This window comes from Aegilops tauschii, chromosome 6, assembly GCF_002575655.3.
Source record: "Aegilops tauschii subsp. strangulata cultivar AL8/78 chromosome 6, Aet v6.0, whole genome shotgun sequence".
NCBI classification, from domain to species: domain Eukaryota; kingdom Viridiplantae; phylum Streptophyta; class Magnoliopsida; order Poales; family Poaceae; genus Aegilops; species Aegilops tauschii.
The window spans coordinates 410870275-410893628 of record NC_053040.3 but is presented as its reverse complement, the minus strand read 5'-3'; the positions used below and the strand labels follow the sequence as shown (position 1 = coordinate 410893628).

The following is a 23354-nucleotide window of genomic DNA, read 5'->3' as shown; positions in this document are numbered from 1 at the left end:
ACCGAAATCGGAGAAATGTGTCTTCATAGGATACCCAAAGGAGACTGTTGGGTACACCTTCTATCACAGATTCGAAGGCAAGACATTCGTTGCTAAGAATGGATCCTTTCTAGAGAAGGAGTTTCTCTCGAAAGAAGTGAGTGGGAGGAAAGTAGAACTTGATGAGGTAACTGTACCTGCTCCCTTATTGGAAAGTAGTTCATCACCGAAATCAGTTCATGTGACTTCTACACCAATTAGTGAGGAAGCAAATGATGATGATCATATAACTTCAGATCAAGTCTCTACTGAACCTCGTAGGTCAACCAGAGTAAGATCCGCACCAGAGTGGTACGGCAATCCTGTTCTGGAGGTCATGTTACTTGACCATGACGAACCTACGAACTATGAGGAAGCGATGATGAGCCCAGATTCCTCGAAATGGCTTGAGGCCATGAAATCTGAGATGGGATCCATGTATGACAACAAAGTGTGGACTTTGGTTGGCTTACCCGATGATCGGCAAGCCATAGAAAATAAATGGATCTTCAAGAAGAAGACTGACGCTGACGGTAATGTTACTGTCTACAAAGCTCGACTTCTTGCGAAAGGTTTTCGACAAGTTCAAGGAGTTGACTACGATGAGACCTTCTCACCCGTACCGATGCTTAAGTCCATCCGAATCATGTTAGCATTTGCTGCATTTTATGATTATGAAATTTGGCAAATGGATGTAAAGACTGCATTCCTGAATGGATTTCTGGAAGAAGAGTTGTATATGATGCAACCCGAAGGTTTTATCGATCCAAAAGATGCTAACAAAGTATGCAGGCTCCGGCGATCCATTTATGGACTGGTGCAAGCATCTCGGAGATGGAATAAACGTTTTGATAGTGTGATCAAAGCATATGGTTTTATACAGACTTTTGGAGAAGCCAGTATTTACAAGAAAGTGAGTGGGAGCTTTGTAGCATTTCTAATATTATATGTGGATGACATATTATTGATTGGAAATGATATAGAATTTCTGGATAGCATAAAAGGATACTTGAATAAGAGTTTTTCAATGAAAGACCTCTGTGAAGCTGCTTATATATTGGGCATCAAGATCTATAGAGATAGATTAAGACGCTTAATTGGACTTTCACAAAGCACATACCTTGATAAAGTTTTGAAGAAGTTCAAAATGGATCAAGCAAAGAAAGGGTTCTTGCATGTGTTACAAGGTGTGAAGTTGAGTTGGACTCAATGCCCGACCACTGCAGAAGATAGAGAGAAAATGAAAGTCATTCCCTATGCTTCAGCCATAGGTTCTATCATGTATGGAATGCTGGGTACCAGACCTGATGTGTGCCTTGCTATTAGTTTAGCAGGGAGGTACCAAAGTAATCCAGGAGTGGATCACTGGACAGCGGTCAAGAACATCCTGAAATACCTGAAAAGGACTAAGGATATGTTTCTCGTTTATGGAGGTGACAAAGAGCTCGTCGTAAATGGTTACGTTGATGCAAGCTTTGACACTGATCGGATACGTATTTATATTGAAGGAGCTGTCAGTTGGTGTAGTTCTAAGCAAAGCGTCGTGGCGGGATCTACGTGTGAAGCGGAGTACATAGCTGCTTCGGAAGCAGCAAATGAAGGAATCTGGATGAAGGAGTTCATATCCGATCTAGGTGTCATACCTAGTGCATCGGGTCCAATGAAAATCTTTTGTGACAATACTGGTGCAATTGCCTTGGCAAAGGAATCCAGATTTCACAAGAGAACCAAGCACATCAAGAGACGCTTCAATTCCATCTGTGATCAAGTCAAGGAGGGAGACATAGAGATTTGCAAGATACATACGGATCTGAATGTTGCAGACCCGTTGACTAAGCCTCTCTCACGAGCAAAACATGATCAGCACCAAGACTCCATGGGTGTTAGAATCATTACTGTATAATCTAGATTATTGACTCTAGTGCAAGTGGGAGACTGAAAGGAAATATGCCCTAGAGGCAATAATAAAGTTGTTATTTAATTATATTTCCTTATATCATGATAAATGTTTATTATTCACGCTAGAATTGTATTAACCGGAAACTTAGTACATGTGTGAATACATAGACAAACAAAGTGTCACTAGTATGCCTCTACTTGACTAGCTCGTTGAATCAAAGATGGTTAAGTTTCCTAGCCATAGACATGAGTTGTCATTTGATTAATGGGATCACATCATTAGAGAATGATGTGATTGACTTGACCCATCCGTTAGCTTAGCATGATGATCGTTTAGTTTGTTGCTATTGCTTTCTTCATGACTTATACATGTTCCTATGACTATGAGATTATGCAACTCCCAAATACCGGAGGAACACTTATTGTGCTATCAAACATCACAACGTAACTAGGTGATCATAAAGATGCTCTACAGGTGTCTCCGATGGTGTTTGTTGAGTTGGCATACATCGAGATTAGGATTTGTCACTCCGATTGTCGGAGAGGTATCTCTGGGCCCTCTCGGTAATGCACATCACTATAAGCCTTGCAAGCAATGTGACTAATGAGTTAGTAGCGGGATGATGCATTACAGAACGAGTAAAGAGACTTCCCCGTAACGAGATTGAACTAGGTATTGAGATACCGATGATCGAATCTCGGGCAAGTAACATACCGATGACAAAGGGAACAACGTATGTTGTTATGCGGTTTGACCGATAAAGATCTTCGTAGAATATGTGGGAGCCAATATGAGCATCCAGGTTCCGCTATTGGTTATTGAGTGGAGATGAGTCTCGGTCATGTCTACATAGTTCTCGAACCCGTAGGGTCCGCACGCTTAACGTTCGATGACGATAGGTATTATGAGTTATGTGTTTTGATGTACCGAAGGTAGTTCGGAGTCCCGGATATGATCACAGACATGACGAGGAGTCTCGAAATGGTCGAGACATAAATATTGATATATTGGACGACTATATTCGGACACTGGAAATGTTTCAGAGAAGTTTCAGATAAAAGCGGAGTGCCGGAGGGTTACCGGAACCCCTAGGGGGAACTAATGGGCCACATGGGCCTTAGTGGAGAGAGAGAGGGGCGGCTAGGGCAGGCCGCGCGCCCCCTCCCCCTTGTGTCCGAATTGGACTAGGGAAGGGGGGCGGCGCCCCCCTTTCCTTCTCCCTCTCTCCCTCTCCTTCCTTCCCCCTCTCTTCCCTTGTTGGCAACCTACTAGGAATAGGATTCCTAGTAGGAATCCTACTTGGGGCGCGCCCCAGGAGGGCCGGCCGGCCTCCCCCTTGCTCCTTTATATACGGGGGCAGGGGGCACCCTAGGACACACAAGTTGACAGTTGTCTTAGCCGTGTGCGGTGCCCCCCTCCACAGACTTCCACCTCGGTCATATCGTTGCAGTGTTTAGGCGAAGCCCTGCGCCGGTAACTTCAACATCACTGTCACCACGCCGTCGTGCTGACGAAACTCTCCCTCGACCTCAGCTGGATCTAGAGTTCATGGGACGTCACCGAGCTGAACATGTGCAGATCGCGGAGGTGCCGTACCGTCAGTGCTAGGATCGATCGGATCGTGAAGACGTACAACTACATCAACCGCGTTGTCATAACGCTTCCGCTTTCGGTCTACGAGGGTACGTGGACAACACTCTCCCCTCTCGTTGCTATGAATGACCTAGGCGGATCTTGCATGTGCGTAGGAATTTCTTTGAAATTACTGCGTTCCCCAATAGAACAAGTACAAGGGAAGAACAACCTCCTGAGGGGAGGTGTTCTTGAGCTCGGTGAGATTGTGTGGTTGAGGATGATCTGAATGATCCGTCCCCTTGCTAGGGTGGTGGCTAGTCCTATTTATAGTGGCCCGGGTCCTCTTCCCAAATATTAGGCGGGAAGGGATCCCACAACGGCCAATTTGAACAGGGACAACTAGTACAAGTTATCCTGACAAAAGGTGGTCTTCGCCTGCCAAAGGCTCTGGTGGTGACACCGTCGTGGGCTCCGCGGTGACCTCCGTCCTGCCGTCCTGCTGGTCTTGGTCTCGTTGCACCAATATGGAAACCTTTGCCTGATGGCTCGGGACTCCTCGCCTGCGCTTGCCCCTTTAGCACCAAAGAGGCAACCGGTACTCTACGCCCGCTGGCGCCCGCCTGGCCTTGGTCGTCATGGCTCACGTCACGCGAACCTCGCGAGTTGTCCCTTGCATAGATATCTCTGCTCCTCGGGAGCCAGCCTAGGGAGGCCGCCCCTGAGGAGGTCTTGCGTCGTCCGCCTCGCGAGGGTCTTGAGTGGTTGTTGATGACGATGGCCGTACCAGGCCGCTGGATGAGCCACGCCCTGGGCCGCAGGCAGGCAAGTCTGGGTACCCCCGTTCCCAGGACGCTGACAAACCCTTCAAAGATGAAGTCTCCTTGGATATCAGCGACATACTTCAGGTTTCCGAACCTGATCTGACGACCAGGGGCGTAGTTGTCGATCTGTTCAAGGTGACCAGCTGAATTGGCACGCAAAACGAAGCCGCCAAACACAAAAAGTTGACCAGGGAGGAAAGTTTCCCCGGAAACAGCATCGTTGTTGATGATCGAACGAGCCATCGAACCTTCTGTCGACGACACCATGGAACTCTCAATGAAAGCACCAATGTCGGTGTCAAAACCTGCCGATCTCGGGTAGGGGGGTCTCGAACTATGCGTCTGAGGATCGAAGGTAACAAGGGACAAAGGGGACACGATGTTTACCCAAGTTCGGGCCCTCTTAATGGAGGTAAAACCCTATGTCCTGCTTGATTGTCTTTGATGAGTATAGGGGTTACAAGATTCGATCTACCTCGAGATCGTAATGGCTAAACCCTAGCTATCTAGCCTATATGAATTTTGATAGCCTCTACGGACTAAACCCTCCGGTTTATATACACCCCGGAGGGGCCTAGGGTTGTACAGAGTCGGTTCATAGAGGAAGGAAATTACATATCCGGACACCAATCTTGCCATCCACGCATAGGAGAGTCCTACCCGGACACGGGGGAAGGTCTTTGGCCTTGTATCTTCACGGCCCATCAGTCTAGTCCATATCATACAGCTCGGACACCCGAGGACCCCCTAATCCAGGACTCCCTCAACGTACATCCATTATATAGACTTGCATGTAACTATTTAGAGTCAAGATACTCTATATAGTGTGAATATTTCCTATCACAATCACTGAGCTGACATACATAAGGTACCCCACTCACACCGCTCCAAAGATAACCTCACCAAGAGAGCGTGCAAACGTCATCGTCATCACTCCTTCGTTCCCTAGAGGCGTCATCGCCATTACTAATACATGAGCAAACGACTCCAAGTTCGTCGTAGGCCTTCATCAACTCAACCTACACTGTACAGGCCGTGTGGAGCTAAATGAAGATCCGTGCCAGGACTCAGCCACCTGCGACTAGATAACCTAGCTTCGACTCTGACAAAGAACCGTGAAGGAGAACACAAAGGTGACGCCGTAGAAGATCATCAAATAAACCACATGTTGTTTGTCATCGTACACCAGTGGGCCCCACCACAGCAGCTTCGATTTTGCAGCAGCAAACCAACTGGAGAAGAGCCTACTACCGCAATCATTGTCGCGCCTCCGACATCGCTCCCCCATCATTGTTGCCACAGAAGGCTTGACGCCAACACCGGCGTCGAGAGTAACCTCGTCGCCCACACGACATGAGGTCAAATGTGCTCGATGTCGCCGCCTCGACCTACATCTGCCATGCCGCACCTTGTGCAGCCCACCAACACCACCTTCCGGGGCCACCACCCCGACATGCCACCGCTGGCTATGAGCTGCAGCGACGCACGACCCGGATGCCAGCAGCCCACGCTGCTCAGGACAACCGCATGCAGAACACAAACATTGCACCACATCCGGAGCCGCCCGCCCCAACATGCCACCGCTGGCTCTCGAGCTGCAACGCCACACTACCCAGATGCTCACAACCTACACTGCTCGGGACAAACGCAGATAGATAACGAACGCCACGCCACATCTTGGGCCGCCGCCCCGACATGCCGTCCAACAACCCCACTGGGGCGCATCAGTCGGGCCGACAAACCTACTACCAAGTGGCCAAAAGGTTGCCACCCAAGCGAAAGCCGAGTCGATGCCCCACTCCATAAAGCCGCCTTACGCATCGTTTTTCGAGGCCGCGAGAGCATCAGCCGTCTGGCGGTCTGGGGCCACTGCCCTGGCATCCAACAAACCGACGCATGAGGAAACTAGACACATCAAGCATAAGCTAGCTTTCCCAAGCAACACCCCAAGGGGAAACGACGAAGATGCTGCAGTCGCCCGCTCCGAAAATCATCTGGAGCTTAGGTTTTCACCCTAAGAGCCCAAGCCACTCGACGGCACCGACAAAATCAGGTCAAAGCTTTCGCCCGGAACTCTTTTAACTACATAGACAAAAATGCCATATAAGCAAACCAAGGCTATCGTGGAGGATCTTCCCGTGATCTAGAATATTGAGATGTCAGGAATAATTTTCAAAATTCCTATTTTTACAGTCGAGTAAAATTTATTTGGACTTCATGCAGATTTCTGTGCGCAGAATCTCGCGCTAAGATTCGTGCTAGCCTCTTGTATTTGGCGTCATTTTTTTCTTAGAGCAAGTACAATACAATAGTAAGGTAGTATAATCCTCCTCTCGATTGCTTATCAGCGGAATCGCGCCCTTTACCTCTCGATTGCTTATCAGCGGAATCGCGACTTGCTGCGCCAGATGGTAACTCTTGAGTAAAACGCCCTTGAAATGTTTCAACACGGTGCCTCTTGAAAAAGGCTCCTCCGCGGCACACACACACACCTGTCCGCCCATCCGGCCACACGAACGCGCGTCGGCCGATCCACCCGCGGGCACCCTTCGCCTCGATGGACAGCCACCGCTTTGCGGCCACCCTTCCCGTTTCTATCCAAACCAATTCCACGCGTTCATTCATGGCTTTGCGGCTGCCGTTCCGCCCTCCCCGATCACACAACAGCCACCACATAAAACCTGACGCGTCCTTTCGCCACCTGCAATCAACAGCGCGCCCGCACTGTCGCAAACATGGCGTATACGATACGTATCCGTCTGTTTCCTCGGCTCCCACAACTCACACGCACAACTGACTGACTGACTGAAAACAAAACAGCACAGAAAAGCTTATTTTTAGAAGACCAGTTGGATTGGAATTGGATAGACGAGCTATCCAAACAAACTGAAAAAAAAAAAAGCAGAAGCAACAGCCGGGCAGGAGGGCACGTGGAGGGCCCGTTGTGCGGATAGGCACCGTCGACCGCCACAACGGACGGCAGGCGCACAACGTCGACCCGTACACGTCGACGGGCCGTGAACGGATATGCATCCCTTTTCTTTCTTTCTTTTTCTGACATGATATGCGTCCCTTTTCACGAGATCGGCCAAGAAAGCGACGGCGGAAAGCGGGGGAGGCGCCGCGGATGGATCGGGTTGGACACGCGGTACGCTGCGTGCGCTCGTCGCCCCAGCAAAAACGGCACGGATGTGTGGGGAACCGGTCAGGGGCCCCCCGCCCCGATCCCGTCCCGTTCCACACCGCCATACGTGGCCCCTATTTATGCGGCCCGTCTCATGCAGCGCATGGGCTGGGCTGGGTTCAACCGGTAGCACTGGTGTATTTACACATCTCCCATCTCGTCTCGTCTCGTCTCATCTCATCGGCGGTCGTCGTCGTCGTCGTCATCATCCGGAGGCGCAAGAAAGCTCAGAAGAAGAAGCCACGTCCGGCACGTGAGGTCCGGCGATGGAGAATTCCTGGGACGAGGAGGGGCGGCGGCTGGCGGCGGCGCGGGTGGTGCACAGCCAGGTGAGGAAGATCAAGGAGGAGGAGGGCGACAAGGTGAAGGTGGACGACACGTACCAGCAGCAGCAGCAGCTGGCCGAGATGCGCCTCGTCCTCCGGGACCTGGGCCGGCAGCGCTCGCGCTCGCCGCTCGGCCGGGTGGGCCGCCCCGCCATCTCCATCGGCGGCGACTCCTAGTCCTAGGGCCGGCCATCCTTTTTTTTATTTTCTAGCTTGGTCGTCGTCGTCCCCTCGTGCAATCTCGCCGTGTATTAGGATTTTCTTTTTCCTTTTCTTTGGTGATCCTGTCCATCCGTGGATGGGGCAGAGGATCATCTTCTGCTGGTGGTTAGGGCGTCGTTCCCATCTCTCCATGATGGTTGTGTAAATACTTCATACTCATTTGTGTGAGTTGTCAGTCTCTTCCTTTTTTCAGTTTAGGAAACAAAAAAACGAATTTTGGATGGTGCTGCGTTTTTATTTTATTTTATTCTATTTATTATGACTGCGATTGTGAAAAGAGATTGTGCATAGAGCTTTAGATCAGAGCTCTGTGCTATGGGTCTCAAGGTGTCAACTCTTCTTATCTTGCCTGAAGATGTATGTCAATTCTTATTTGAACTACGTCCGCCAATACCAATAAATCAGAACTGTCCGCCAAATACGAAGGAGACCAATAAACCAGAACGGAGGCAGTACCTCTCAACAATGCGGTTCAGTTAAAAGATTGCCTATTACCTGGAGAACCGGTTAACGATAACGCGACAGGATTAGTGCAACTTACATTTCTTTGTACATTCATTGCGCAGACTGGTTGCAGTAATTATTCCAGGATAATTTAAGACACCCCTTGATCTAATACTAACACAGGAGTGACATGTTACATGTGTAAAACGCCTCTCATACGCGGATCAGGCAGGCTATATATACACATTCAGTTCTGGTTGCTGCACACAAAATAGAGGAAATGGTGAAAGATCAAAACTGGGGATTTATTTGTTATATATCCAGTAATCATCAATACAGAAATAGTAGTTGAATGTTCAAAAGGGAGTTATCACAAAATGTTTACATCCTAGGCAGTAGATTTCTCTGGAGATAGCGACTTGATTCTCCGACTAAGATTTTGCATTATGTCGACGAGCATCAGCTTCTTCTGCAATCTAAACTGGACGGCCAGTTCAGTTGTAAGAGGGGGTTCTCCCTTCAGGACGGCCTGGTCATCCATTATCTTGGTGTGGAAGTGCTGGAGGGCAATGGCGCAAAGTGCGAGAACAGTTCGGAGCGCCGAGGCTTCGACGGTAGGGCCCAGAGGAGCTTTCGTGCCAAGCGACATCAAAGTTTCCAGATCGTGCTTACCCACGGTATCCGGGTCAGCTGCAAGAAGAACTCGAAGCGCAGCTAATAAGTGCCCATCTACTACGTCCGGACCTCCTAAGCTGACCTGAAAGACAGTAACCAAGTTAGGATCATAGCAAAATATATCAGGTTCAGACTCATACAGGAATACTGAACACAATATATTTGAATTTGAAGTCGATCGAATCACAAAATAAAACAAATAAATCATGGTGGAAGAATGTGGGCAAAACCTTCAGAACAGCACCCTCTCCGTGTAGATTTAGCTGTGACAAGATATCCTGTTGCCACTTGGCTGGTGTTGAAAAGTTGGGATTAGAAACCCCTGCTGCCATGCTAGCAGCATCGAGAAGATTACCATCATAGCTCAATTCCACTTGATCGTATGGATTCGATGTTACTACAAATCCATAATCAAGAAGATAAAAATCATTAGGGTAGCAACCATAGTTCAGTGTAACAGCAGCGTTTTGATCAATCTGCGTCTCAGCAACAACCTGCGTTATAGCACAACATACAGATCATTAGACAAAAAACACACAGCATCATACAGATCATTAGACAAAAAACACACAGCATCTTCCACAAGCAAATGCATCGCCGCATCGTACAGTAAAAAACTATATGCATTGAATAAAACAGTTGATTAAATATTTGCCACTTCTGGGCAAAATATATTACTACTTCTGTAACTAAATATAAGACGTTTTAGTTACAGAGGTAGTACTAACCAAGGGAACTAATTATCTCTAGGAACAGGGCAAGCAACAGTCCTATCGTTGAAGTAATTACTATTCACTAAACCAATACACATGCAAGTTAATAACTGAAAAATGAATTCAACAGTGACTAATGTACAGCCAGATACTTTCACTGCTGTTCTTGCAAAAAGATAAAAACACTTACATTACTAGCTTAAAGAGAAAGGACATGCTTAACAACCGCATACCACATTAGAAAGTGTATGTAAAGAATGCTACTCCCTCCGTCTCATAATATAAGATGTTATTACAACCGATATATGAGTATATTAGTTGTAATAACATCTCATATTATAGGACGGAGGGAGTACTAAAGAAGATATTATTAGCACATGACTGTCATGATTCATGATCAAGGGTGATACTATTGCCAAGGTTTTGGAATCATTTCCGCCCAATGTGACGTTCAGAAGGGATTTAATTGGACCTAGACTCCAATCGTGGAACATACTACTTCAACGATTATCCACGGTACAGTTGTCACAGGGGTCCGATTTATTTCGTTGGAACCTACATGGGAATGGGCAATTCGCAGTGGAGTCTATGTATAGAGCTTTGATCCAGTCTGACGTGCCAGTTGATAATAATAAGAAGATCTGGAAGATGAAGATACCTCTTAAGAATAAAATATTTGCATGGTATCTTCGTCGCGGAGTCATTCTTACTAAAGATAACCTTATTAAGAGGAATTGGCATGGAAGTACGCAATGTGTATTTTGTCCGCATGATGAGACAATAAAACATTTGTTCTTCCAATGTAAATTGGCTCGTTCTATATGGTCAGTCATCCAAATAGCTTCTGGCTTGTACCCTCCTTGTAGTGTTGCTAATATATTTGGCAACTGGTTACATGGGATTGATCACAGGTTCAGAATTCTACTTAGGGTGGAGCGCTTGCCGTGATTTGGTCGCTTTGGCTATGTAGAAATGATAAGATTTTTAACGATAAAAGTACTTCGCTTATGCAGGTTATCTACAAATGTACTGGGACGCTTCGTTTATGGTCCTCTCTACAACGAGTGGAGAATCGAGACCTGTTTACGGAGGTGTGTACACGATTGGAGGCTACGGCGAGGGATACTTTTACCCAACATGGGTGGCAGCATGATCTTAGGATTGGGCCACCGACGGTTTAGGCGCTATACAAACATGCATTTTTCTTTGTATTTTGCCTTCCTATTTTATTTTCGCTTGTCGTGAGGACTTTGTTGGCTGTGTGCATCTTAGTTATGCAGAGGCCGGGTGTTACTTAAACCTTTTAAGTAATAAAGCGCCCCTTTTCGGATGAAAGGCTAACATGCCAATCAAGAGTACGCAAACAAAATTTGAGTGCACTGTCGATGTGTTTTTACACACAATAATTGCATCTAGTTATAGCATTAATATTTGTGAAGCAAATGCACAAATAAAGAACACAGTAACTCATTAGAGAACAGAAAAATCTGCAATTTTTTGGGCGCAACGACGACAATTACACGTGTAAGATTGAAAAGTACTTGCCTTAACTGACATGTCAGGGCTCTCGACATCTCCTTCCTGGACAATCCTAGCATTCGGGCTAAAACTGTGGTTGCACATATCAACAAGGGGCAACAACATTGGGATTTCACCATGCAGACGGAATGCTCGTGAAGACGCTGCTGACATAGCCCATCCAAGGGAAGACGAGTGCACATCTTGTCCACAAAAAGGATGATCTCCTGAGGGCACAGTACCAAGCTTCTGTTTTACCTCTTTCTCAAACTCAAGAAGGAAGCGGCATCTTTTATTTATCTGAAATAGCATCAGTGAGAAAACAGACAGGAAAATACGATAAGTATCCACTTAGCGGTCGCTATAGTTCTTCACAACCTGGTGGAGGAGAGGAGCATATTGCAAGTTCTTTATGTCTTCCCCTGGAAAGAAGATTGGTACGGTAAAAGTCTCGGGCAGGTTCGCGATATATGGCCACCAAAATGAATCGGATTTTGTCCTTTCTTGAAGCAACCTCAAGCCGAGTCTCATTGACCACAGTTCCTCTGTCACATGCTTACCAGAAGATTCAATTTACTACTTAATAAAAGATAGTTTGCCTAGTTTTGCAGAATGGAATTATGTTCTCAAAAGAAAATACTGAATAAAAATCTCCCTCGTATACTAAACAGAGATAGGAAGATGTGTACATAAATTTTCCATCGTGCAGCTATTCGACCACAAGGCAACATCAGTTACATAGAAGGATGAGTTATAGAACAAGTTAACAACATGACAGATGAGTCCAAGCTTAAACAATTTAACATGGAAAGCGGTATGGTATTCAGAGCTCTGGCTTTTACATTTTTAGCTAAAAGACACAATAGACTGAAGCTGGGGTCAATTAAGTTAGAACACGATATTAATTACTAAGCACTGAACTCTTCTCAGTCTCAGCTTAAACTGACTACAGTTGTAAGCTGGAGAGTAATAAGTTTCATATTGTTATTTGACAACTGGCAGTTTCCAACAGAAAACAGCAACAGTTCAGAGCATAATTTAGCCCAGGAATCTACAACCTACAGGAGACAAAGAAATTGCATCATCATCCATAATATGCCTATTTTGAGTATTTTCAGAAGTTAATAATCCTACTGTTACTAGAGAAGATTTCCGATGAATCGCCCTGATGCCAAAAGAACCACATTGTTACCAGTTATGCTCCCAATGCATTGTCGAAATGCATCTTAAGCTCGACGCATTCCCGATTACAACCACGATTAAGCTACCACATTATTCCAGAACATATAACGAACCAAAGGAAGATAATCAGATGGGCCAATACCGGGGACTCGGTCGGCGAGCTGCATCAGTAATGCGTCCGCAGCATCGGCTGGGCGGCGGAGTCGCAGCGGGATGCGTCCAGGGAGATCAATGAGGACGGCTCCCGGGGGGATGATGCCGTCGGCCGCCGTGGCGGACACCCCGAGGCCGTACTCGAGGTGATCGGCCACTCGGAGAGCTGGGTGCACGAAACCTCCCTCGCGCTGCACCCACCGGAGCAGGTCCGGCGGCTGCTGCGCGATGCGCGGGGCGGTCGCTGCTGATGCGGCGGAGCAGGACAAGCTGCGGCGGCGGAGCGCGGGGGAAGAGGAGAGGAGGGCGGAGGTCGTGGACGCGAGGGCCTTCCGCGCCGTCGCTGGCGTCGCGCCCGCGGCGGCGGCGGCCATGGGGGGGCGGAGGTGGAGGCGTGCGCGCACGAAGCTGGAGGAGACAGTTTTCTTTAGATGAGGAAGACGGCTGAAAAGGTAAGGGCATCTCCCACGGACATCATTTTTCAAGAGTTAAATGCACGGTCCTAAAAGTTTCATCTGTCACTTTAGTCATAATTCTTTCAAAATGCATCTTTAGGTTATAATTCTTTAGTAAGTGGTTTATTCGAAGTTCTTTTTTCACGAGCGCTCGCTGATCTATCCGCGTGGCACGTTGACCCATGCCACGTTGACAGAGGGCCCAGCCGCCTGGCGAGGAAAATACATTGGAGGTCCTAAAAGTTTCTGGGCAGTGTAACTTTAGTCGCACTTCTTTCAAAATGCACGTTTAGGTCATAATTCTATAGTAATTGGTTCACCATAAGTCCTTATTTGCACGATCATTCGCTGACATGCTTGGTTGCGCATTGACCCACGCCACATCGACTTAGGGTCACTAGCAGATGAGGAACATTGCAAAAAACCTTAACTTTTTTGCCGCTATCGTCCATGGCTATGTGATTTTCTCTACTCTACCACAATCACTACCTGTAGGCATTGATTTAGTTTGATTTGCATTGTTTCATTAAGTTTCTCAAACCGCTTGCTCTGATTTGAGGTTAGGCAGTAGGAGCTTGTGGAGGAGGTAGCGCCGCTGACGATGCTGTAACGCTCCTCTTCATCACTCGCTTCCCTGCCAAGGAGCTTGCTGCCCTGGCCATGGCAATGGTGTGGGCACGAGAGAGAGAGAGAGAGAGAGAGAGAGAGAGAGCGGGAAATGTCAAGAGGGGGGTTACAAGGGGCTTTGTGTCAAAAAAGAGCAACCGCAGCGGCCTCTAAGTTGACGTGGCATGGGTCAACACATCACGCAAGCAGGCCAGTGAACGATCGAGCAAAACAGGACCTCGGGTGAACCACTTACTATAGAATTAGGATCTAAACGTGCATTTTGAAAAAAAGGAGGACTAAAGTGACATTGCCGAGAAACTTTTAGGACCTCCAGTGTATTTTTCTCGCCTGGCGGTTGGGCCCTTAGTCGATGTGGCATCGGTCAACGCGCCACGTGGGCAGGTCAGCGAGCGCTTGTGAGAAAAGGACCTTGGATGAACCACTTACTAAAGAATTAGGACCTAAAGGTGCATTTTGGAAGAATTGAGACTAAAGTGACAAATCGACGAAACTTTTAGGACCTTCAGCGCATTTAACTCCTTTTCTAGTAAACCGGAAGCAAATCAGGGTAGGGCTTTGCAGGTGTTCAGATCACTGTCGCGCAAGCATTCGATAAACCTGGCCTATCCAAACCCTCTTCCTCGTCTGCACACTTTCCCGCCTGAAGCGGTCAGCGCCACTCAAGTGTCGCATTCATGCCGACCAAAAGCAGAGGCGACCTCTCACGCCGTTCCAACATTGAAGTGGCGCGCCAGCCAAGAGGGCCACCCACCCCGTTTCGCGGTGCATGCGACTGCTCCGTGTTCACACTACGTAGATCATCAAATGGACATAGAAATGCACACAATCCATATAAAAGAATCACTAAAAGATCACCACAGTTCATATAATTCACGTAACCGATGGACAAGTTCTAAACTAGATTACTAAAAGCGGAAATAAACATGGGGAGAGTGTCGAGGTTCACCACTTCCTCGCCGGCCCTTTGCCCTTCTGGTCACCGGTGCTATTGTAGGCGTCCGGGTAGGCAGTGGCGGCATGAGGTGGGTAGTCAGAGCTGTCGGTGATGTGGAGGATGAGGAGGAGTCGATGAAGCCCACCATCTTCCGAACGGAGCAGTCCTTCTACCTCTTCAGCTTGGCCGCCCTTGCCACCTCTGCTGTTGCCTCCAACGCCTCGCACGCTGACTGCTCTAGTCCTACCCGGAGCGCCATCGGGTTTTTCCGATGGAGCCGGCGGGTGTCCGTCTTCTCCATTGTCATAAGCGAGCAGCGGTAGACCCATGGGAGGAGCCACTCCTCGTCATCGGGCACCATCGGCATCTAGTGGCGGCAGTGGCGGGAGGACTGTGTGGCCGCATCCGAGGCCGACGCCCTCTCGCTAGCCCGCTGCCTCTCGCGCTGGGCGACGCGCACCTCAGATTCAGGTGTTCGTGTCGGTGGAACCGGCGGAGCGGGGCACTAAACCCACCGCTAGCCTTGAGGAGCAGCAGTTGGAGGGTTAGGAAGGCGGCGGCGGGCCATGGCTGCGAGCAGGCGCACCGCGCGGAGCTTTGTGTGGTGCGGGACCAGCCGGCTCCAGCATTGGCACTGTGGCAGGGAGTGGCCAGGGACAGAGCACAGCCGAAGCTACCACCTGTGTCCACCCGCAAGTGCTTCAACGCGAGGGTGGAGGGCCAAATCCTCCTCGTCACCGACCGCATCATGGAGGAAGGCGTCCCAATCGTCGCTGCTCCCACCGCCTCCATCGCTACCGGAGCTGGACAGGTGGATGGAGAGGAGGAGGGGATTGGATTGGGAGAGATTAATAATTCTAATTTAAATATTACAATCCAACTAAGTTTTCAAACAAATAGTTTAATTTGAATCCAACTTACACATATGTTCTAGTTGTCCCCTTAATCGCCCATAGATGCTCAACCAAACCTTTCTTGAACTTCTTATGAGTTGATCGGTGCTAATTTTGATGCATATGAACAAACTCATCAAACATAGACAGTTTCCAGTGTAGAAGTTGAATACGATCACCCATGTTCTCAAATTTCTGATCTCCGGCAACATCTTCACCCTCATCCTCCATGATCATGTTGTGCATGATCACACAATATGTCATTACCTCCCGCAAGGTCTCTGAATCCCATTGTTTAGCATATTTATGAACAACTGCAAAATGGGATTGGAGCACTCCAAAAGCCCTCTCCACATCCTTTTTAGCTCATTCTTGTCTTTGGATAAGGTGATCTCTTTTTTGACCAACTGACTCAGAGATGGTCTCAACTAATGTAGCCAGCGGAGGATAGATATCGTCTACAGATGGTGGCGCATGTTCTAATGATGTCCACTAATAGTGTAGCTGGAAGGAGGAGCTTGTCCTTCAGTCAACTTAGCAAACAACGGAGACCGTTGCAGCATATTGATGTGATTGTGAGACCCGAGCATGCCAAATCCAGAGAACATGGAATACAAATACTTCAAGAATGATGGTTGGCTTCTTAAAATGGCCCTGATATTGCCCTTCCAGAGCTTTTTGGGCAGTTCTTACATCTCCAGTGCATGCAATCAAGATATCCAAGCAAACCTGGCCACCCTCTTACATCGGATATTGCCAAGAGCCTTTTGGTTTTCGTGACAGTTGGTTCTCTCAAGTATTGAGGTCCAAACACCTCGAAAGTGAGGGACACTTCCCGCGCATCCGGCAAGCCAATGACGTCGGAGAAGTGATGGAATGCGACCTCAGCCATCGCCGCCTTGCCAGAGATGACCTTATCACTGACACGAATCTGAAAGATATGGGTTTTCTGCTTACGATGAGACGCATGGATCTCGAAGAAAGCAAAGTTATAGTGTCCCCTTCCACCCACCCCCGCGCGGAGCCATGAGAAGTGCACCCATTGTCGAGCGATGGAACGCTCAAGGAAGGCTAGCCCCAAATAAGCCATCTTCAATTTGCGTCGCAGCCATGCCTCCTCAAGCTAGAGGGGCCTCTTGTCTTGCACCGCATCAGATGAAGAGAGATATTGTTGATGGAGCGTGTGCTCCAACTTTGGAGATGGCATGCCATGAACTTGAGGCGCGAGTATATACGATAAAAGGAGTCCGGATCCGGCTCCTCGGAATCCCAAGCAACAACAACTACCTCAAGGAAGTCATCCATCTTATGCGAGAAATGCTCAAAAAACGTGTGGGGTGGCTAGAACAGGGCACACAATCCACAAGGAGGGAGGCAATGATCGGAGGTGGTCGAGGCCAAGCTGCGCAGCCGACAGTATGGGTGCAAGACCTCTCAACTTGGCACACATAGAACATGGTTATTGTGCATGAGGGTGGGTTGTCCTGCTCGTTAGACCGAGTATACTGCCGATTATGGAGGTAAAAATCTCGCAGCTCCATATCAGCAACAAAGCGACGAAACTGACTCATAAAACGGGATGTAACCGACCATTATTCGAGACTGGTAGCTTGTATACATGGACGGACGGTTTAAATATGGTGGAGATTGTACACATATATGTATGGCACATCACTAAGAGCTAGTATAATCTAATGGGTTAGCCTGGCCCGCCGCACGAGCCCCTGCTGTTGCTGGACTTGTTCGACGGGGCCTTCCTGCGGAATCTGCGGGAGCACGCCCTTTTCCATTTGATGTACAGCTCCCTGCACTCATCACTGCAGAATGCAAATTCGCCCCTGTAGAAGACAGACAAAGAAATTGGACCATCATGTCACAGACATCTCCAATGAATAAATTTAACCTTCTTTTATTGCAGTGAAGAAACCATGCATTTTTTAGTATTTATTTATTTCCCTCTCGTTGATGACAGATTGTGACAATTAAAGAAATACTCTACGAGCGTTAGATGGTAACGAGTGACAAGTTTATGGTATGATAATCAAACAACAACTCATATGATTGGGCGATTAATGTTCTTTATTTATTGCGTAGCTTCGGGGAGTATATATGGTGTCTTAGACTCTTGACTAGAAAACTAAATCTTAATCCACCCCCTAAGAAAAATATAAATGCATCCCAATTTATATTTTGGGATAGGACATTTCATACATGATTCAGGGACCAGAATTAAAAGAGGACAAATTATAAAGCTATGAGCACCCCATGGATCAATAGTGCATATCTCATTAGCAAATACATACGGAGTATTAATAATTAATTAGCATGGCAGAGCAAACCAAAAATGTATCGGCAACAAGTAACATGCTGAGGGAAAAGGTTTGCATCGAACATTCCTCTAAAATACGGGAGAGCATAAAGATTCATGCTATGAACCGCTTACACTAGTAGCATCGATGGATTGCTTATACTAGCTAGCATTGAATCAGCATTACCTTTCAAGTGAACGAGGTTAGTCAAATTAGTACGGAGTACTTGTCTAACTTAAACAGGGAGGGTGACAAATTATTACTATCTTTTCATAAGTGAAAACGGATCCTGAATATGCCCCTCGCATAAAAAACGAGGGGAATCACGAAACCAACACAAAATCGTAAGCTGCCAGCAACATCATAAGAAGATTGGATCAGGTGCAACCTTGACGTGGAAAACCAACGAACGGCGCGGAATTCACATCAGAAAGCATCATGAGAGATTGATCGGCTGCTAGCCAAAAATCACAAGGAAGCTACCGAAAAAGACAAAACAAACGCAAGGCCGAAACACGAGGATTCTACCGGTCATTTCCACGCTGCGACGAACAAAGAATGGGATAACAGTGACGCTGGTACCTGTAAATGTAGGCGTCTTCGTCGGCGAGGGGTTGGCGGCAGACGCCGCAGGCCGCCAGGAACGCCGCCGTCATCCACAGCCCGGTAAATGCGTCCCTCTTCAGAGAGTGGTGGCCGCCGCCTCCGGCGCCCATCTGCACGGTGTTAGCCGACACAAAAAAGATCGGCCGCGCGCGTGCCTTCTTGTCGTCGCCGCTCACCTGGCGCACCCGCCTCGCCGCCGACGGAATGGACGCCACGCTGAACTTCCGGCGCAGCACAATGCTCCTCTGCCGCTCCTTGAGCATCTCGTCGGACCGGGTCCGTGCCGAGCTCGCTCGCTCGCTGGTTCCCGCCCCGCCTCTGTCAATCTATATTTCAGTATGGTGGCCTTTGTGTCCCAAGATTTGGAGAGAGACTGGATGGTGGGGAGAGGGGTTTTGGGGAGGAGGAACGGGGAAGGGGCAGGGGCATAAAAAGAGGAGGAGGGCCGGGCACGTGAGTCGTCCACTCCCCACCCTAGACACCTGGATGCTTTTGATCTGGTGATTTATGATATGGAATTATAGCGATTAAGGCAGTTTGTTAGAGTTACCCTCGTGCCGCCCGCATGTATGTGTATGTGTGCGGTAAAACCATCCGGTATCTATCATTCCATATAGGGCAATGGTTACTCTATGGTATATGCATGATGATTTGGTTTTGCTGAGGTAGAGTGAAAAATCAACCTTTTTTAGATAGAAACATAAACCAACCAATGTGTGATATTTGGTGTTAAACATAATAAGGAAACACATTATTACGAACCACATTGCTTTTTTATTTAGTCGAGTTGTTTTATTTTCATTAATTTATATATATCTGGTGGCATGAAAGTTTCGCGGCGCCACATTATCATGCAAGATATGGGGCTGCACAAGCCGTCGCTACGCGTGACTGACCTAGGTCAAGGAAGCGGGAAAGGACTATCGATAGGGCTGCGGAAACTGTCAATGCACGTGACTGGCCTAGATCAAGGAAACAGCAACAGACTTTTGACAGATTTGTGGGCTGCGGAAACCGTCGGTATGCACTGGCCTAGATCAAGGAAACAACAATGGACTTTTGACAGATATGTGGGCTGCGGAAACCGTCGCTATGCACTGGCCTAGATCAAGGAAATCGTAGCGGAGATTCGGTTGTGTTCACTCGAATCTTTTTCGGGAGCACTTTTAATATAGGGGTGTAATGTGGCTCAATAGATCGACGTCAACTTGTGTCTCACTTTTTCGCTGGAGCACTTATCCGACACGTCATACATCTGGCTTCGAGCTAGAGTATGACTTTTGTTTTGTCTTTTGCATGTATTATGATAGATACCATGACGACAAACAAGGTTTATGTTACGGTTTACGTTACATCGAAAGTCAAAATTATGCGCCCTTTAAGATTTACAACATCAAAATAACTTTATCTAGTCTCAACATGAAACAATTTATACGATTCTATTTATTCGAATTTCAACAATACAACAAACACCATCTAGTACACTCACTATGCCTAAACACTTAGGCGGTTTTTGTTTTATGCTCATTCGAGTGATGTGGAATTTGAGCACTTTACTTAAATCATAGCATCAAAACTAAAGCGATAGCAATTCTACAAAAGTTGACTCAGAGGAAAGTCACTCGGTGCCTTCAGATGGTTGTACTTGTAGTGTCTTGTATGTATTCTCTGTTAGAGTTATAGTTGTGATGTCTTTTGGCTTTCTGTATTTTGGCCTTTGGCCTCCCCTTATACTTGTATATATATGTTGGCGTTGGCCTCTAAATGATATCAAGTTGCACATTCATAACATGGTATTAGAGCTCTAGGTTTTTTCCTCTGCACGTGCAACTCGTGCTCCTCTTGATCCAATCTCTTGCACGGCCGCCGCCGGTGTCTCCTTTCTCCTGCCGGCCCGTGTTTCTGCTTCTCCAGCTCCCGATTGAAGTGTCCGTCTGGTTGCAGCTACAGTTGTTCGCCCCATCACTGCAGTTTGTTCCTCTGGTGGTCGATCCATCTGCCCACGAGGTTATCGGTGTTGGGATCCTGTCGGTCGTCGGATGCGTATTTCCCGGGATGTGACCTTTGATGAGTCTCGTCCTTTCTACCCGCGTCCATCCTCCCCGACCTTTTCCGTGGAGGACATCTCTTTTCTCACTTTTCCTGATACACCTTCCTCCGTGCCCCATATTTCTACCCCTCCTCCTCCCGTTGCTTCAGATATGTCGCCGTCCTCTCCTACAGTTTCTTCTCCTCCCATGTCGCATGACTCTCCACCTTCATCCCCGATACCTTCCCCGTCCCCACAGTCACCAAGTCTTCTCCATCAGCAACGATGTCTTCCCCGTCTCCATCACCTCCGGTGGTTCCTTCTCGTCCTACTTTCCCTTTTTATTATACCCTCGTCCACGTATTGTGGATAAATCTACTGACATACCATCTACTTCTTCTGTTTCCTCTTCCTCATCCAAGCCGACTTATAATCTTCGGACTCGGCCGCGCCCTCCTCCTGATCACTATTCTCCTAGTCGATATGGTCTTTCGGCTGTCCTTGAACCTACCTCTTATCGTGATGCTGTCGTTCATCCTGAATGGCAGTTTGCGATGGCAGAGGAGCTTGCCGCACTAGCACGTGGGATCTGGTTCCTCTTCCTCCCCATGTTCGTCCCATTACTTGCAAGTGGGTCTATAAGATTAAGACTCGCTCTGATGGTTCTCTTGAGCGTTATAAAGCTCGTCTTGTGGCTCGTGGCTTTCAGCAGGAGCATGGGCGTGATTACGATGAGACTTTTGCTCCTGTGGCCCATATGACCACCGTCCGCACACTTCTCGCCATGGCCTCAGTTCGCCATTGGTCTGTGTCTCAGCTTGATGTTAAGAATGCATTTCTTAATGGTGAGTTGCGTGAGGAGGTTTATATGCAGCCACCACCTGGGTATTCAGTCCCTGACGGCATGGTTTGTCATCTTCGTCGCTCTCTCTATGGCCTTAAGCAAGCCCCCTGCGCTTGGTTTGAGCGTTTTGCCTCTGTGGTCACTGCAGCTGGTTTTTCTCCCAGTGTTCATGATCCAGCGTTGTTTGTCCACCTTTCTGCTCGTGGTCGCACTCTTCTGCTTCTATATGTTGATGACATGATCATCACTGGAGACGATTCTGAGTACATTGCCTTTGTCAAGGCCCGTCTCAATGAGCAGTTCCTTATGTCTGATCTTGGTCCTCTTCGTTACTTTCTTGGGATTGAGGTTTCCTCCACCTCAGATGGCTTTTTTATTTCTCAAGAAAAGTACATCCAGGATCTTCTTGCTCGTGCTGCTCTAAGTGATGAGCGCACTGTTGAGACTCCTATGGAGCTTAATGTTCACCTTCGTGCTTCTGATGGCGAGCCCTTGTCTGATCCGACTCATTATCGTCATCTTGTTGGGAGTCTTGTCTATCTCGCTGTCACTCGACCGGATATCTCCTATCCTGTTCATATTCTGAGTCAGTTTGTCTCTTCTCCCACTTTGGTTCACTATATTCACCTTCTTCGTGTTTTACGACATCTTCGTGGCATGATCTCTCACCGTCACTTCTTTCCTCGTTCGAGCTCGTTACAGCTCCAGGCCTATTCGGATGCTACCTGGGCTAGTGATCCTCCGGATCGTCGCTCACTTTCTTCTTACTGTGTCTTTCTTGGTGGTTCTCTCATTGCTTGGAAAACAAAGAAACAGACTACAGTTTCCCGTTCGAGTGCAGAGGCTGAGTTGCGAGCTATGGCTCTTCTCACGGCAGAGGTGACTTGGTTACGCTGGTTACTCGAGGATTTTAGTGTTTCAGTTACTACACCCACTACACTCTTGTCAGACAGTGCAGGTGCTATCAGTATTGCGCGGGACTCCGTGAAGCATGAGCTTACCAAGCATATTGGTGTTGATGCTTTCTTTGTGCGCGCTGGTGTGCAGGACCATGTTATTGCTCTTCAGTATGTGCCTTCTGAGTTACAGCTGGCGGACTTCTTCAGGAAGGCCCAGACTAGAGCGCAACATGGATTTTATCTTTCCAAACTCAGTGTTGTGGATCCACCATGAGTTTGAGGGGGGGGGGTGTTAGAGTTATAGTTGTGATGTCTTTTGGCTTTCTGTATTTTGGCCTTTGGGCTCCCCTTGTACTTGTATATATATGTTGGTTTTGGCCTCTAAATGATATCAACTTGCACATTCATAACATTCTCATCTAGTGCATCAATACCTTTTTCCTCATATACAGAAATGCACCGTGTTCTCACCTAGATTAGTTATTGTTAGTATAAAAATATCATTAATTTACTAAATTACTTTAGCTTTTCCCTGATTATTCACTGACTATGTGAGGTTCCAAAAATCACCCCCTTCCATCCCTAGACTCCCCACCCACCCCCACTGTGGCAGATCACGAGAATCCAACACAAGGTCACATTAACATGACCAAATATATGTTACTTAGGTTGTTGGTTTTTGTTTTCATTAATGTTTGTTATATATGTATATGTGTAGGATCGAAAGTATGTCTAGAGGGGGGGGGTGATTAGACTACTTGACCAAATAAAAATCTAGCCTTTTCCCAATTTTAGTTCTTGGCAAATTTTAGCAACTTAGCACAAATCAAGTAATCAACCTACACATGCAATTCTAAGAGTATAGCAGCGGAATGTAAAACAATTGCATATGAAGGTAAAGGGAGGAGTTTGGAGGGAGAAAACGCAATGTAGACACGGAGATTTTTTATCCGTGGTTCCGATAGGTGGTGCTATCGTACATCCACGTTGATGGAGACTTCAACCCACGAAGGGTAACGGTTGC

General features: G+C 47.5%; 3 protein-coding genes across 3 annotated transcripts; 1 reads left to right on the top strand and 2 right to left on the bottom strand.

Moving 5' to 3' along the window:
• Positions 1–7553: 7553 nt before the first annotated feature.
• LOC109755601 (uncharacterized) lies at positions 7554–8267 on the top strand. The gene has a single exon (XM_020314500.4). The coding sequence runs from the start codon at positions 7765–7767 to the stop codon at positions 7999–8001; it is 237 nt and encodes a 78-aa protein (XP_020170089.1). The 5' UTR covers positions 7554–7764; the 3' UTR covers positions 8002–8267.
• A 507-nt stretch (positions 8268–8774) lies between these two features.
• LOC109755603 (uncharacterized) lies at positions 8775–13198 on the bottom strand. The gene is made up of 5 exons (XM_020314501.3): positions 12721–13198; positions 11775–11941; positions 11424–11696; positions 9396–9659; positions 8775–9247 (listed from the first exon to the last, which is right to left on the bottom strand). Exons 1-5 carry the CDS (start codon positions 13103–13105, stop codon positions 8879–8881), a joined length of 1458 nt encoding a protein of 485 aa, XP_020170090.1. The 5' UTR covers positions 13106–13198; the 3' UTR covers positions 8775–8878.
• Positions 13199–17220: 4022 nt separating this feature from the next.
• Positions 17221–18969, bottom strand: LOC109755627 (uncharacterized). The gene is made up of 2 exons (XM_020314524.4): positions 18535–18969; positions 17221–17481 (listed from the first exon to the last, which is right to left on the bottom strand). The coding sequence occupies exons 1-2, from the start codon at positions 18819–18821 to the stop codon at positions 17343–17345; spliced, it is 426 nt and encodes a 141-aa protein (XP_020170113.1). The 5' UTR covers positions 18822–18969; the 3' UTR covers positions 17221–17342.
• Positions 18970–23354: the final 4385 nt, after the last annotated feature.

Bases quoted from the DNA above. Each gene is read 5' to 3' on its own strand.
- LOC109755601 (XM_020314500.4), top strand. From the start codon at position 7,765: ATGGAGAATTCCTGGGACGAGGAGGGGCGGCGGCTGGCGGCGGCGCGG.
- LOC109755603 (XM_020314501.3), bottom strand. From the start codon at position 13,105: ATGGCCGCCGCCGCCGCGGGCGCGACGCCAGCGACGGCGCGGAAGGCC. The intron at 11,697-11,774 runs GTTGTGAAGAAC...ATGCTATTTCAG, and splicing joins ATGCTCCTCTCCTCCACCAG to ATAAATAAAAGATGCCGCTT. The intron at 9,248-9,395 runs GTTTTGCCCACA...ACTGTCTTTCAG, and splicing joins GAGAGGGTGCTGTTCTGAAG to GTCAGCTTAGGAGGTCCGGA.
- LOC109755627 (XM_020314524.4), bottom strand. From the start codon at position 18,821: ATGCTCAAGGAGCGGCAGAGGAGCATTGTGCTGCGCCGGAAGTTCAGC. The intron at 17,482-18,534 runs GTACCAGCGTCA...TGTCTTCTACAG, and splicing joins GAAGACGCCTACATTTACAG to GGGCGAATTTGCATTCTGCA.